The sequence below is a fragment of the Salmo trutta genome, chromosome 19, assembly GCF_901001165.1.
Source record: "Salmo trutta chromosome 19, fSalTru1.1, whole genome shotgun sequence".
NCBI classification, from domain to species: domain Eukaryota; kingdom Metazoa; phylum Chordata; class Actinopteri; order Salmoniformes; family Salmonidae; genus Salmo; species Salmo trutta.
In genome coordinates, this window is record NC_042975.1 from 53,498,875 (window position 1) to 53,513,370 (window position 14,496).

At 42.2% G+C, this 14,496-nt stretch overlaps 1 protein-coding gene across 1 annotated transcript; it reads right to left on the reverse strand.

The window, feature by feature from the left end:
- Positions 1 to 9,302: 9,302 nt before the first annotated feature.
- Positions 9,303 to 10,710, reverse strand: LOC115153780 (paired box protein Pax-6-like). The gene is made up of 3 exons (XM_029699355.1): positions 10,581 to 10,710; positions 10,127 to 10,305; positions 9,303 to 9,950 (listed from the first exon to the last, which is right to left on the reverse strand). Exons 1-3 carry the CDS (start codon positions 10,708 to 10,710, stop codon positions 9,303 to 9,305), a joined length of 957 nt encoding a protein of 318 aa, XP_029555215.1.
- Positions 10,711 to 14,496: the final 3,786 nt, after the last annotated feature.

The following is a 14,496-nucleotide window of genomic DNA, read 5'->3' on the forward strand; positions in this document are numbered from 1 at the left end:
GAGCCATTGGATTACTGAACAAAACGCGGCAACAAAATTGAGGTTTTTGGATATAAAGAGGGACTTTATCGAACAAAACGAACACTTATTGTGTAACATGGAGTCTTGTGAGTGCAACCATACGAAGATCAAAGGTAAGTGATTAATTTTATTGCTATTTCTGACTTTCGTGACTAATCTACTTGGCTGGTAACTGTACGTAATGTTTTGTGTGCTGAGCCCTGTCCTCAGATAATCGCATGGTTTGCTTTCGCCGTAAAGCCTTTTTGAAATCTGACATCGGCTGGATTAACAAGAAGTTAAGCTTTATTTTGACGTATAACACATATTTTCAAGAACGTTAAATACACTGCTCAAAAAAATAAAGGGAACACTGAAACAACACAATGTAACTCCAAGTCAATCACACTTCTGTGAAATCAAACTGTCCACTTAGGAAGCAACACTGATTGACAATAAATATCACATGCTGTTGTGCAAATGGGATAGACAACAGGTGGAAATTATAGGCAATTAGCAAGACACCCCCAATAAAGGAGTGGTTCGGCAGGTGGTGACCACAGACCACTTCTCAGTTCCTATGCTTCCTGGCTGATGTTTTGGTCACTTTTGAAAGTGGCAGTGCTTTCACTCTAGTGGTAGCATGAGACAGAGTCTACAACCCACACAAGTGGCTCAGGTAGTGCAGCTCATCCAGGATGGCACATCAATGCGAGCTATGGCAAGAAGATTTGCTGTGTCTGTCAGCGTAGTGTCCAGAGCATGGAGGCGCTACCAGGAGACAGGCCAGTACATCAGGAGATGTGGAGGAGGCCGTAGGAGGGCAACAACCCAGCAGCAGGACCGCTACCTCCGCCTTTGTGCAAGGAGGAGCAGGAGGAGCACTGCCAGAGCCCTGCAAAATGACCTCCAGCAGGCCACAAATGTGCATGTGTCTGCTCAAACGGTCAGAAACAGACTCCATGAGGGTGGTATGAGGGCCCAACGTCCACAGGTGGGGGTTGTGCTTACAGCTCAACACCGTGCAGGACGTTTGGCATTTGCCAGAGAACACCAAGATTGGCAAATTCGCTACTGGCGCCCTGTGCTCTTCACAGATGAAGCAGGTTCACACTGAGCACATGTGACAGACGTGACAGAGTCTGGAGACGCCATGGAGAACGTTCTGCTGCCTGCAACATCCTCCAGCATGACCGGTTTGGCGGTGGGTCAGTCATGGTGTGGGGTGGCATTTCTTTCGGGGGCCGCACAGCCCTCCATGTGCTCGCCAGAGGTAGCCTGACTGCCATTAGGTACCGAGATGAGATCCTCAGACCCCTTGTGAGACCATATGCTGGTGCAGTTGGCCCTGGGTTCCTCCTAATGCAAACAATGATAGACCTCATGTGGCTGGAGTGTGTTAGCAGTTCCTGCAAGAGGAAGGCATTGATGCTATGGACTGGCCCGCCCGTTCCCCAGACCTGAATCCAATTGAGCACATCTGGGACATCATGTCTCGCTCCATCCACCAACGCCACGTTGCACCACAGACTGTCCAGGAGTTGGCGGATGCTTTAGTCCAGGTCTGGGAGACGGATCCCTCAGGAGACCATCCGCCACCTCATCAGGAGCATACCCAGGCGTTGTAGGGAGGTCATACAGGCACGTGGAGGCCAAACACACTACTGAGCCTCATTTTGACTTGTTTTAAGGACATTACATCAAAGTTGGATCAGCCTGTAGTGTGGTTTTCCACTTTAATTTTGAGTGTGACTCCAAATCCAGACCTCCATGTGTTGATAAATTGGATTTCCATTGATTATTTTTGTGTGATTTTATTGTCAGCACATTCAACTATGTAAAGAAAAAAGTATTTAATAAGATTATTTCATTCATTCAGATCTAGGATGTGTTATTTTAGTGTTCCCTTTATTTTTTTGAGCAGTATATTTCAATTGAGTATTTTTTTAATTTCGTGCTATGCAATTTCACTGGATGTTGGCCGGATGGGACGCTACTGTCCCACACCCCCTAGAGAGGTTAAACACAATTTCATAATGAATATGTTTGTTGTGTGGTTTTGGAACATGGAACAACCTTTTTCACAGCTTTCTTCAGCGTCAGAGCTTTCTTTCTCCCTTTGCTTTCTTCCTTCTCTCTCAGTTTGTTTGCCTTGTCCACCAGGAATCTCGTGAGGTGAGGCTGTCACGACTGATATAAAGTGATTAGAAATAATTGTTCATTGAACCACCAATACTCATGAGTTCGTTTATTTGTTTTATTTTTGTTAAAACAACAAACAGCGGCAGAGGTCGTATTGGAGTTGTTCCACAGGCCAAGGATACAGGAAGCAAGACCGACTCAGCCGCTCTTTCCTAGGTCTTGCTTCCTGTATCCTTGGCCTGTGGAACAACTCCAATACGACCTCTGCCGCTGTTTGTTGTTTTAACAAAAATAAAACAAATAAACGAACTCATGAGTATTGGTGGTTCAATGAACAATTATTTCTAATCACTTTATATGCTAATATATACAGAACTTCCTTCTGAAGTGTTTTCTTACCAACATTCGGAGCAAGGTTACTAGAGACCTGTGGGTGCTGGGTAGGCTGTGGGGTGGAAGTTGTGGCAAGGGTAGAGATCACGATGGGAGTGAAGCCAACAGCTCGAGCCAGAATGATTGCTTATGGGATACGGATGGATAATTCTGGGTGGTGTTTATTTGTAAAGGACCACAGGAGGCGGCAAGTAGCTGGGTCAGGGGCAGACAGAAGGTCATACACAGGGGGTCCAAAAAGGCGACAGTACAGGCAGGGAAAAAGCTAGTAACGTAGTCCGCGAGATCAGGCAAGAGGTTGATGACAGGAAATCCAATAGGCAAAAGTACATGCAGGGAATAGGTAGAAAACAAAAGCCATCGTTAGTGAGGATGGCCAAAACTATGATATACGGGAAACACAGCGCTCCGAAAAGAAATGTGTATCAACACAAACAATACCTCACAATGGTGGGGTGCAAAGAACTGAACTAAATAGTGTGTGTAAATGACATACAGGTGTGTGAACAGGTGATTGGTATCTGGAGAGTGAACTGCGTTCAGGGGATCTACGTGTTTGAGAGTGTGAGTTGGAAGCAGACGTTACAGCTCTCACATTTTTCAACATGTTTTTACAAAAGGATAGATTTGGAGTTAGATAAACTTGGATTTTTCGGAAGGTACATATGCAGGATGCTACCCTCCACAGCATGGCCATAGCTCCAGATCAAAACTCCAAACCCACAACCTAATTTTGACCAAATTAACCGGAGAGATTACTGCTTCCAAGGTTTTTTTTCTCTCCAAGCTACACGGAGTGTGCTCTAGCAAACAAACAGAAGAGACCTGAGGACACCATTCCAACCTGGAACTGAGTGAGTAGTGTTTGGACTGATGTTATTTTGAAAGACAAAAAGAAATATATATATTTTTTTAAATAAAGTACATTACAATGATATATTTTACTTTATGGGGACTGAATGCTGAGTTAAGGCTCCCAGGCTTGCAAGGACAGACCAGATACAAATTCAATTAGCAATAAGGTGTGAAGTAAAAGGTGTCGAGGCCTTTGGGCCCAACAAGTGGCAGGAGTCTTTGAACAGCAGGAGGGGGCTTCAGAGGACGCTTCGAAGACCATTCAGTGGCATTTTCTACAAGAAATCTGCCACCAGAAATAAAAGCTTCTCCCAAGTGGGTGACACCTAGTCCCGTTGCCTGCTGCACTGCCACTTGAATTCCACCTGGCGATCTGATCACCGTCTGCCCTGGCCTGTCTCCCCCTGTCTTGTACAGGTACCTCCACCACACTCACCCCTCTCTCCCGAGCTTTCGCTCACCTCCAGCACACACACACTGTTGGGGCGAGTGACTCTAAACCTACAATGGCCAAGTCGTTATATATATATTTTTTTTTCTTGTGCATTTTGCTATTTTGCTATTTGCCTCATGACTCCTGAATACTTTGTTGACTACAAACTTTCTTTACCCAACCGTGGGATAGACTTTGTTCCCACATTTGGGACTCTGACTCTCTATTGATTACACTGACTTTGGCCTCACATCTTATTCTAACTACCTCTCGCAAGCTTTGCATTCATGTTACCTGAGGAAATATGACTAAGACATTGGAAACCGGGAACTCCTAGAAGTTAAGATGGCTCTGCAGGAGTGGAAGCACTGGCTGGAAGGGGCGGAACATCCATTTTTGGTTTGGACTGACCATAAGAATTTAGAATATCTCAGCACTGCCAAGCGCCTTAACTCAAGGCAAGCCCGTTGGGCCCTGTTATTTACCAGGTTTAATTTCACCATCTCCTACCGCCCAGGGTCCAAAAATGTGAAGCCGGACGTCCTTTCCTGCCTGTACAGTTCTGCTGCCACACCCTCGGAATCAGAGACCATCCTCCCTGCCTCATGTTTGACGGCTTCGGTTGTCTGGGGTATTGAGACTCTGATCCGCAAAGCACAACGTTCCCAACCGGACCCTGGGGGACCGGATGTTCATTCTTGATTCGCCCCAGCCTCAAGTCCTAGAATGGCTCACTCCTCCAGCCTTACCTGTCATCCTGGTGCTCGTCGTACCCTGGCTTTCCTCCAACAACGCTTCTGGTGGCCCACCATGGCTCCTGATGTCTCGGCCTTCGTCGCCGCATGCATGGTGTGTGCTCAAAGCAAGACTCCGTGGCAAGCTCCATCTGGCCTCCTTCAGCCACTCCCTGTTCCTCATTGCCCCTGGTCCTATATTTCCCTTTTTGCTGGTCCTCCCTGTTTTGACCCCTGCCTGCCTCTACTCTGAACCCGCCTGCCTGACCATACTGCCGCCTGTCCTGACCTCGAGCCTGCCTGCCACCCTGTACTTCCTGGACTCTGATCTTGTTATGATCATTTGCCTGTCCACGACCATTCTCTTGCCTGCCCCTTGGATTATAATAAATATCAGAGACTCAAACCATCTGCCTCCCGTGTCTGCATCTGGGTCTCGCCTGTGCCCTTATAATGTTGTTGTCTTAGGTCTCTCTTTATGTATGTTGTGTTGTCTCTCTTGTTGTGATGTGTGTTTTGTCCTATATTTATATTGTATTTTTCATTTTTAAACTTCAGGCCCCCGTCCTCGCAAGAGGCCTTTTGGTAGGCCGTCATTGTAAATAAAAATTTGTTCTCAACTGACTTTCCTAGCTAAATGAAGGTTAAAAAAATATATTAAAATAGTGAGGTTGCTCGTTAGCTAACTGGACTAGCCAGTGCCTAAATTACAGCTAGAAACAAATGATCAACTATTGGAGGGGGGGCATCTTTCCCATAACATACTAACCTAACATATTACTACTCAAAAACAAAAACAAATATTTCTAAACAAGTTGATGATTTATCTTAAGGCTTTGCTACATGTATATTAAACATAAAATAATGGATCAAACTTTATTGGACTATATCTAAAAAAAATATATATAAATGTCAAATTTGATACATTTATCTCCAAATTATTTTGATGGAATGACTTCAAAAATGTTTATGATACAAATTCAACTTCTCGCCCCATAGTACCCTAATGTTAGCTCCACATGAAGATATTGACTAATAAAACTATATGTAGTAGGTTTTTGTAAATTAAATAAATATACAGTACCAGTCAAAAGTTTGGAAACACCTATTTATTCCAAGGTTTTTCTTTATTTTGTACTATTTTCTACATTGTAGAATAATAGTGAAGACATCCAAACTATGAAATAACACACATGGAATCATGTAGTAACCAAAAAAGTGTTAAACAAATCAAAATATATTTGAGATTCTTAAAAGTAGCCACCCTTTGCCTTATGACAACTTTGCTCTTGGTATTCTCTCAACCAACTTCATGAGGTAATCACCTGGAAAGCATTTCAATTAACCTCTCTAGGGTAGGGGGCAGTATTTGCACGGCCGGATAAAAAACGTACCCGATTTAATCTGGTTATTACTACTGCCCAGAAACTAGAATATGCATATCATTATTGGCTTTGGATAGAAAACACCCTAAAGTTTCTAAAACTGTTTGAATGGTGTCTGTGAGTATAACAGAACTCATATGGCAGGCAAAAACCTGAGAAGATTCCTTACAGGAAGTGGCCTGTCTGACCATTTCTTGGGCTTCTACATTCTCTTTATTGAAAACTGAGGATCTCTGCTGTAACGTGACACTTCCTACGGCTCCCATAGGCTCTCAGAAGGCGGCAAAAAGCTGAATGATGTCTTTGCAGCCCCTGGCTGAAAAACATTAGCGCATTTGGTAAGTGGTCGATCAGAGGACAATGAGACTGAGGCGCGTGCACGAGGCAACACCATGTTTTTATTTTCTGTCTTTGAACGTAAACAGGGTTTCCCGGGTCGGAATATAATCGCTTTTTTACGAGAAAAATAGCATAAAAATAGATTTTAAACAGCGGTTGACATGCTTCGAAGTACGGTAATGGAATTTTTAGACATATTTTGTCACGAAACGCGTCGAGCGCATCACCCTTCGTCACCCTTTGGATAGTGTCTTGAACGCACGAACAAAACAGAGGATATTTGAACATAAAAATGGATTATTTTGAACCAAACCAACATTTGTTATTGAAGTAGAAGTCCTGGGAGTGCATTCTGACGAAGAACAGCAAAGGTAATAACATTTTTCTTATAGTAAATCTGACTTTGGTGAGGGCTAAACTTGGTGGGTGTCTAAATAGCTAGCCCGTGATGGCTGGACTATCTACTCAGAATATTGCAAAATGTGCTTTCACCAAAAAGCTATTTTAAAATCGGACATAGCGATTGCATAAAGGAGTTCTGTATCTATAATTCTTAAAATAATTGTTGTGTCTTTTGTGAACGTTTATCGTGAGTAATTTAGTAAATTCACCGGAAGTTTGCGGTGGGTATGCTAGTTCTGAACGTCACATGCTAATGTAAAAAGCTGTTTTTTGATATAAATATGAACTTGATTGAACAAAACATGCATGTATTGTATAACATAATGTCCTAGGATTGTCATCTGATGAAGATCATCAAAGGTTAGTGCTGCATTTAGCTGTGGTTTGGGTTTATGTGACATTATATGCTAGCTTGAAAAATGGGTGTCTGATTATTTATGGTTGGGTACTCTGCTGACATAATCTAATGTTTTGCTTTCGTTGTAAAGCCTTTTTGAAATCGGACAGTGTGGTTAGATTAACGAGAGTCTTGTCTTTAAAATGGTGTAAAATAGTCATATGTTTGAGAAATTGAAGTAATAGCATTTCTAAGGTATTTGAATAACGCGCCACGGGATTCCACTGGCTGTTGAGTAGTCGTCCCACCAACCCTAGAGAGGTTAAGGTCAGTCAATCCGGAACATTTCAAGAACTTTGAAAGTTTCTTCAAGTGCAGTCGCAAAAACCATCAAGCGCTATGATGAATCTGGCTCTCATGAGGACCGCCACAGGAAAGGAAGACCCAGAGTTACCTTTGCTGCAGAGGATCAGTTCATTAGAGTTAACAGCCTCAGAAATTGCAGCCCAAATAAATGCTTCACGGAGTTCAAGTAACAGACACATCTCAACATCAACTGTTCGGAGGAGACTGCCTGAAGCAGGCCTTCATAATAAAATTACTGCAAAGAAACCTCTACTAAAGGACACCAATAAGAAGAAAAGACTTGCTTGGGCCATGAAACACGAGCAATGGATATTAGCCCGATGGAAATCTGTCCTTTGGTCTGATAAGTCCTATTTTGTTATTTTTGGTTCCATCCACCGTGTCTTTGAGACACAGAGTAGGTGATTTATTTAGAATTCATGGCACACTTAACCAGCATGACTACCACAGCATACTGCAGCGATACCCCATCCCATCTAGTTTGGGTTTAGTGGGACTATCATTTGTTTTTCAACAGGACAATGACACAACACACCTCCAGGCTGTGTAAGGGCTATTTGACCAAAAAGGAGAGTGATGAGTGCTGCATCAGATGACCTGGCCTCCACAATCACTCGACCTTAACCCAATTGGGTTCGTTTGGTGTCACGCCCTGATGTGTTTCACCTGTCTTTGTGCTTGTCTCTCCCATTATCCCCTGTGTACTTATACCTGTCTTCTCTGTTTGTCTGTTGCCAGTTTGTTTTGTTCATCAAACCTACAAGCGTTTTCCCCTTGCTGCTGTCTTGTCTATAGTTCCTGTTTTCTAGTTTTCCCTGTTTTGACCTTTCTGCCTGCCCTGATCCTGAGCCTGCCTGCTGTCCTGTACCTTTGCCCCACTACTCTGGATTACCGACCTCTGCCTGACCTGACCCTGAGCCTGCCTGCCGTCCTGTACCTTTGCCTGCCTGTGTTCAATTTAATAAACTTTTGTTACTTCAACACTGTCTGCACCTGGGTCTTACCTTCAAACCTGATCGTTTGGGATGAGTTGGACCGCAGAGTGAAGGACAAGTAGCCAACAAGTGCACAGCATATGTGGGAACTCCTTCAAAGCTGTTGGAAAAGCATTGGTTGAGTGAATGCCAAGAGTGTGCAACGCTGTCATCAAGGCAAAGGGTTGGCTACTTTGAAGAATCAAAAATCAAAAATATATTTTGATTTTTTTAACTCTTATTTGAATACAACATGATTCCATGTGTGTTTTTCATAGTTTTGATGTCTTCACTATTATTCTACAATGTTGAAAATAAAGAGAAACCTTGAATAAGTAGGTGTGTCCAAACTTCTGGCTGGTACTGCATGATGATCGATTAAGGATAACTACATCTTCATAATCCCAACCTCAGTGGTTACAGCCTACGATCTATTATCCCACGTGTTAGTGAGTGAGAGGCTGTAAACACAAAATATGTCTATCGCTAAAGATTTCTTAGTCTTATTTCAGTTTGTATAACGTTAAATATCACTGTGTGACTTATTACTATTAAGGCTCTAATGGGATTCAAACTCATGGTCTCCCGTTTACTAGTCAGCCACTTTAACCAACTAAGTCATAGCACCACATAATATGAAGGGATATTAACGGCATATGTATCATGCACTACGAGTTTACAGATTCGTTATGATTTTATTTGTAGGCTAGTTTGGGATCTAATATTTATACAATCAAACCAATACTATGGAACAATATTTGATTGAATAAAATACAATAGCGTAATCCTAAACTGCTTGTATATAAAACAATTGCTAGCTAATAGGCCAAGAATGCGTGTTCATGTCTCCATAGACTCCTATTCACATATGATTATAATTCTTATATATCTATAACTATTAACAATAATTAGCATTTTTTATATTTTACCCTTTGTAAAAACTCAGCTGAGAAGATATTCGATCATAGCAGTTGAAACCTCCAAATCAGTCAAATTCAAATTGTCGAGATCCTGCGAGTAGAACTCAGGCAGGTCTTCTGAAATTTCAGCTCTCTGGCTCCAACAGGTGGCGAAGCTGAAGTACTGCATTGGCATGTTGTGTGCATGCAAGTACTGGTCAGACGCGCCACTTCGGCTCCCGGCGATGGCGTGTTGCCACTGCGTGTCCCCGGCAAAAGCCTCATAGACATTGAGTCCCTCTGAAAACTCCCAAGTACTCTGTGTCGCTTTACACTGCACCGCTTCATTGTTATAATACCCTAAATACAGGCTCTGAATACTGCCCAGTGGGTAGCCCGTGGCCTCGTCTCTGGGGGTTGGAGAGGTAGGCAGTGGCAGGTACATTGTCTGGCTCCCTGGCACACAGCCTGAAGAAAGCTTGGAGGCCTTGGCTATACCTGGGGAAGTGTAGCGAGGAGGGGGAGATGTGTATTGGCGAGGTGGGGAAGGATAGGGGGGAGGCATGGTCGTGGGGTTGGGGGTTGGAGCGCAGGGGAACTGTGGAACTGAACGGTCAATTGCTGGTGGTAATTGGGCTTCTTGTGGTTTCTTGTTCTTGAAGTAGCGCGCACGGCGATTTTGGAACCACACCTGAGAAAGAGGTAGATCAAGTTGTTAGGTTGGATGCTTTGTTTGCAATCTCTCTCTCTTTTTCCAGTTAGGCCTACTTATCATCCATTAGCCTATGCATACTCCTCCATTTCCAAACAGTTATCATTTTGGTCATCCCTAACCATAAAAACACAAAAATAACACATCTGTAATACCTGTATCTTGGACTCGGGGAGCTCCATGAGGGACGCGAGAGACTCCTTCACTTTGACGTCAGGGTAGTGCGTGAGGGAGAAGGCCCTCTCCAGCTCGACCAGCTGCGCTTTGTTGAAGGTCGTGCGCTTCTGGCGCCGGCGAGTGCCCTCGTGCACTCCGCGGAGAGCATCCTGGCTTACTGTAAGGAGGAGAGATATAGTCTTTGTAGATTTTCTGTTTAGAGACACCTTTTTCTTTCTATTCACTTTGTTACAGTTTCCAACCAGGTTGGAGACATAAAATACTAATTTACGCAACGGGATATGTCGCCTAACCCCGAGGGATCTTTTTCATCTTTACAGTTTCACATAAAGTTATAGGCTACATCAACAACAATGTTGGAAAATATAAAAAATGTAGACAATTTCACTTTGTAAGAGCCATAACCTGTCATTTTTAAGTAAATAGTCTTACCTCTGCAGGAGTCCTGTGCGTAATCAGTGTTGTTGTTGGTGGTCTCCACGTAGGAAGTTGACCAGTTATGGCCAGTGTATAACGCGCTTATCTCGCTGGCACAACTCACGTGATCTTCAACAAATGACATCTCTACAGTATTATTCTACAGACGGGAGGGAACTTGCTGCAACGACATGGAATGCTGTGACCTGAGTATTCAAAGACACGACACCTCGATATCCAAGGACAATGAGGCCATGGCCGGAATATCAGTTTTTTATACCATGGGAGGGAGCGATCTGGGAGCGCTTTACCTGTTCTAATAGCCCCCACCCCCCACCTCCTCCTCGACCTCCCCAGAGGTAGCAGGTCAGTTAACTCATGCCATACCTATGCGTGCCTTTGAAGCGCACACGCTCCTAATAGTCGTTAACTGTAGCCGGCTAATAAGGTGTCCTTTTTGAAGTCCAATGAGCTTGTAATGGGCCCGTTTACGCCACTGAGCCAGATGGACACATTGCCAGCCTTGACACGATCAGGGAAAACAGTGATCATCCCCTGATACGTTTTGTTCAGAGAGAGGTGAAGGGGACAGTGTCATCGGGAAGTGAGTATGTCTGCGCATAATCTTTCCATCTTGACCAGACCACCAACATACAATATAGGCTAGGGTAGACTACCACCAGAGAAACGTCCCACTGGGCCAACACTAATTGAATTATCTTTGTTTCCACATCATTTCAACAAAAAATGTTTCAATGCGACGTGGAAAACTGATTGGATTCGCAAAAAGTTATCAATATAAGGGCATTTTTTTCACCCAACTTTTAACATAAATCCAATGAAATTGTGACATTTTTTGGTGATTTCACTTTGAATTCACATCAGTTGACTACTCAAACAAATTAAAATAAAAAAATAAACGTTGAACTGATGTCTGTGCCCAGTGGCTAAAGTGTATATTGAGAAGGCCTTGGGAGTGTCGGATCAGTTAGGTCTGAGTGGATGTGGCAGGTCGGGCTACTAGTCGTTGTTTTGGCTAATTGGTCGGGTTCTTTTCCATCGATTTGAGATCAACCCGCCGGATAACGCAGGTTGTTAGTGATTCTGGACTTTCACAACAAGTCTGGTTGTAACAGTGCCGGACACACACTGTAGAATAGCCCCTGTTCTGAGCCCTGATCATCTAATGATTATTGAAGATGAAATGTGACAACAAACCGCAGATATTTCTATGTAATGCATAAATTGATGCTGTAGTCCAGTGACCATGTTATTATGTACATTCGTAAAATGTAAATGTTGGTGTACATTTATAGGCTAGGCTCACTGTTATTCTTACTATTCAGAATGAATGAAATGTTTGCTTTCATCTTGAGACAGGGCCCTCCAGTAGCCTATGAAACAGCCCAATGAATTAAAGAAAACAGTCGAACGAATTGTACATAGTCCTTTGTCTCCTAAAAGCACTGTATTTATTTTTCAGTGATGTGGGCTAATTACGCAACATTCGATGAAGACACTGAGGAATAATAATACTGTCTACTTGTTATTGCTATATATCGGCGAAACATGTTAAAAAACAAATATATATATATATATATATATATATTTGTATTTTTTATTTTGTTTGTTGGTTACAAACTGAATTAGTCACAAAACGTCTACAGACTTATCAAAGAACATGTGAAATGAACTTTGTTAAATCAAGTTGGATCAAAGTGGCAACAAATTTCTACACATTCTCACATAGCGCCTCACGTGATAAACCAGAGTATCGTTAATTCCTCACATGACCGCATTATAATGACTACATCATAAACTACATCGAAACCATTTAGGCCCATCGAAACTTCCATCCGAGACTGGGCCCATGTGACCCCTCTGTATAGAGAACTCTCATGTTCAGGCAGGTCCAAATCAAAGTGGATAATTAGGAACAATATGCGTTCAGTCCCCATCAGTCCATAATTATAATGTTGGCTAAATTATCAATCTACAATATCGTCTACTGTATAACCGTGTATCAATCTTTACACAATGGCATTGTTGAATACTCGTTTCTGATTGGCTTGAAGGGCATTCTAGATTGTGCATTATTTCCCTATAAGCAGAATCGTAGAATACAATGGTTATAGTTCATTCTTACATGTTTGATCTGCTTTAAAAAATCAAAAGTCGAATTGAAAATATTGTTGGCATTGTTGAATTCGATTTCCATAGTAGTAAGGGACTGACTCATGGTTTGGTTAGCGAAACTAGCAAGTCTGTTTGTTTGGTTAGCAAGGCAACTACTGTCGTTATCTCGTAAACTTGGTAGCTACTTCAGTGGATGTTGAACACATTTCTATCTGCAAATGAACACATTTCTAGCGGTAAATGTGTTCAATTATAGCCATGTTAAAAATGGATTATCAACTCGAGGCTCTATGTGTTACAGTGTAGCTTCCGTCCCTCTCCTCGCCCCGAACAAGAGGCCGTCTGCACACATCGACAACAGCCACCCTCGAAGCATCGTTACCCATCGCTCCACAAACGCCGCGGCCCTTGCAGAGCAAGGGGAACAACTACTTCAAGGTCTCAGAGCGAGTGACGTCACCGATTGAACCGCTATTAGCGCGCACCACCACTAACTAGCTAGCCATTTCAAATCGGTTACATATGGAAAATAATGCAACTCATTTGAAGGTTATTTATTTATTTTATTTTTTACCTTTATTTAACTAGGCAAGTCAGTTAAGAACAAATTCTTAACGCATCGTGAAACACACCTTCCACATCATTAATTATTCTCCAGAGAATGCACAGCCCCTCATGATTATCCCTTATATCGATCTATAATATTACATCATAATCACATCACTGAGAATAGGCTATACTGGTCTTGAAATTCACATCTCCAATTTCATATGAGTGACACCTGTCTACCTCTAGCTATTGGACTAGCTATGAGCTATAGTTACAAACCCAGACAGTTTATGTTTAAAAGCTGGTGGCAAAAATGTGACAATCCGATTATGTAATTGGAATATGCCTACATTTCAATGGATCATAGAACTTGTTATTTTAGGGATAGTGGTTTTGTATGAATGTCAGGCTTATTTGTGCATATTTTAGCCACTGTGCTATCTAATAGAATAATTAAATCATGTTATGATTTCAAAGACGTTGTCACGTTCGTCGTAAGGAGTGGACCAAAATGCAGCGGGTATATTGATGATCTTTTTTATTGAAGGAAAAACACTTAAACAAAACAAACAACGAAAACAGTCCAATTGTCACGTCCTGGGGCCTGTTGCACAAAACTAGGATAAGGGATTAAGCCAGGATATGTTGGTGATCCTGGCTCAATTGATCCGTAATCCGGTTGCACTAAAGATGGATAGGGGGCAGGAGGATATGTTATGGTATAAATTACCATGGAGATTTATTCTGTGGAGCTAGCCTGCTCCAGACCAGGCTAAATTCCAGGATCTATTTAATCTCATCCCTAATGTCAGTCAGCAGTCACCACAAATGGAAACCAATAGTTATTTCACTGCTCACTATACATTGTTATCACATATAACTAGACCCACTGTCATTATTTAAACGTTTGTGATCATTAATTTCAATGATTTTGGATAAAAAATAATTTTTAGATTATGTTGCTATCATTAGATAATTTACAGTTTCCCATAGACTATAAGGCTATATATAAAATGATAGAATATTAGGGCCACAGAGGGGAAAAAAACACAAGTAATAATATTGTAACCGGTTGTTTTAAAGGAGGACAGTTGTTAAAATGACAGATGTGGGGCATTTCGTGAAATTGTACTTCAGTATGGTTTCATAAACAAAGACATGCTGATGTGCCAGAATATTAAGTATCACATTGTCATAAGTATCAAAACTGTAAAAACAATATGTAGCTTTTCTGCAGAAAGAACCA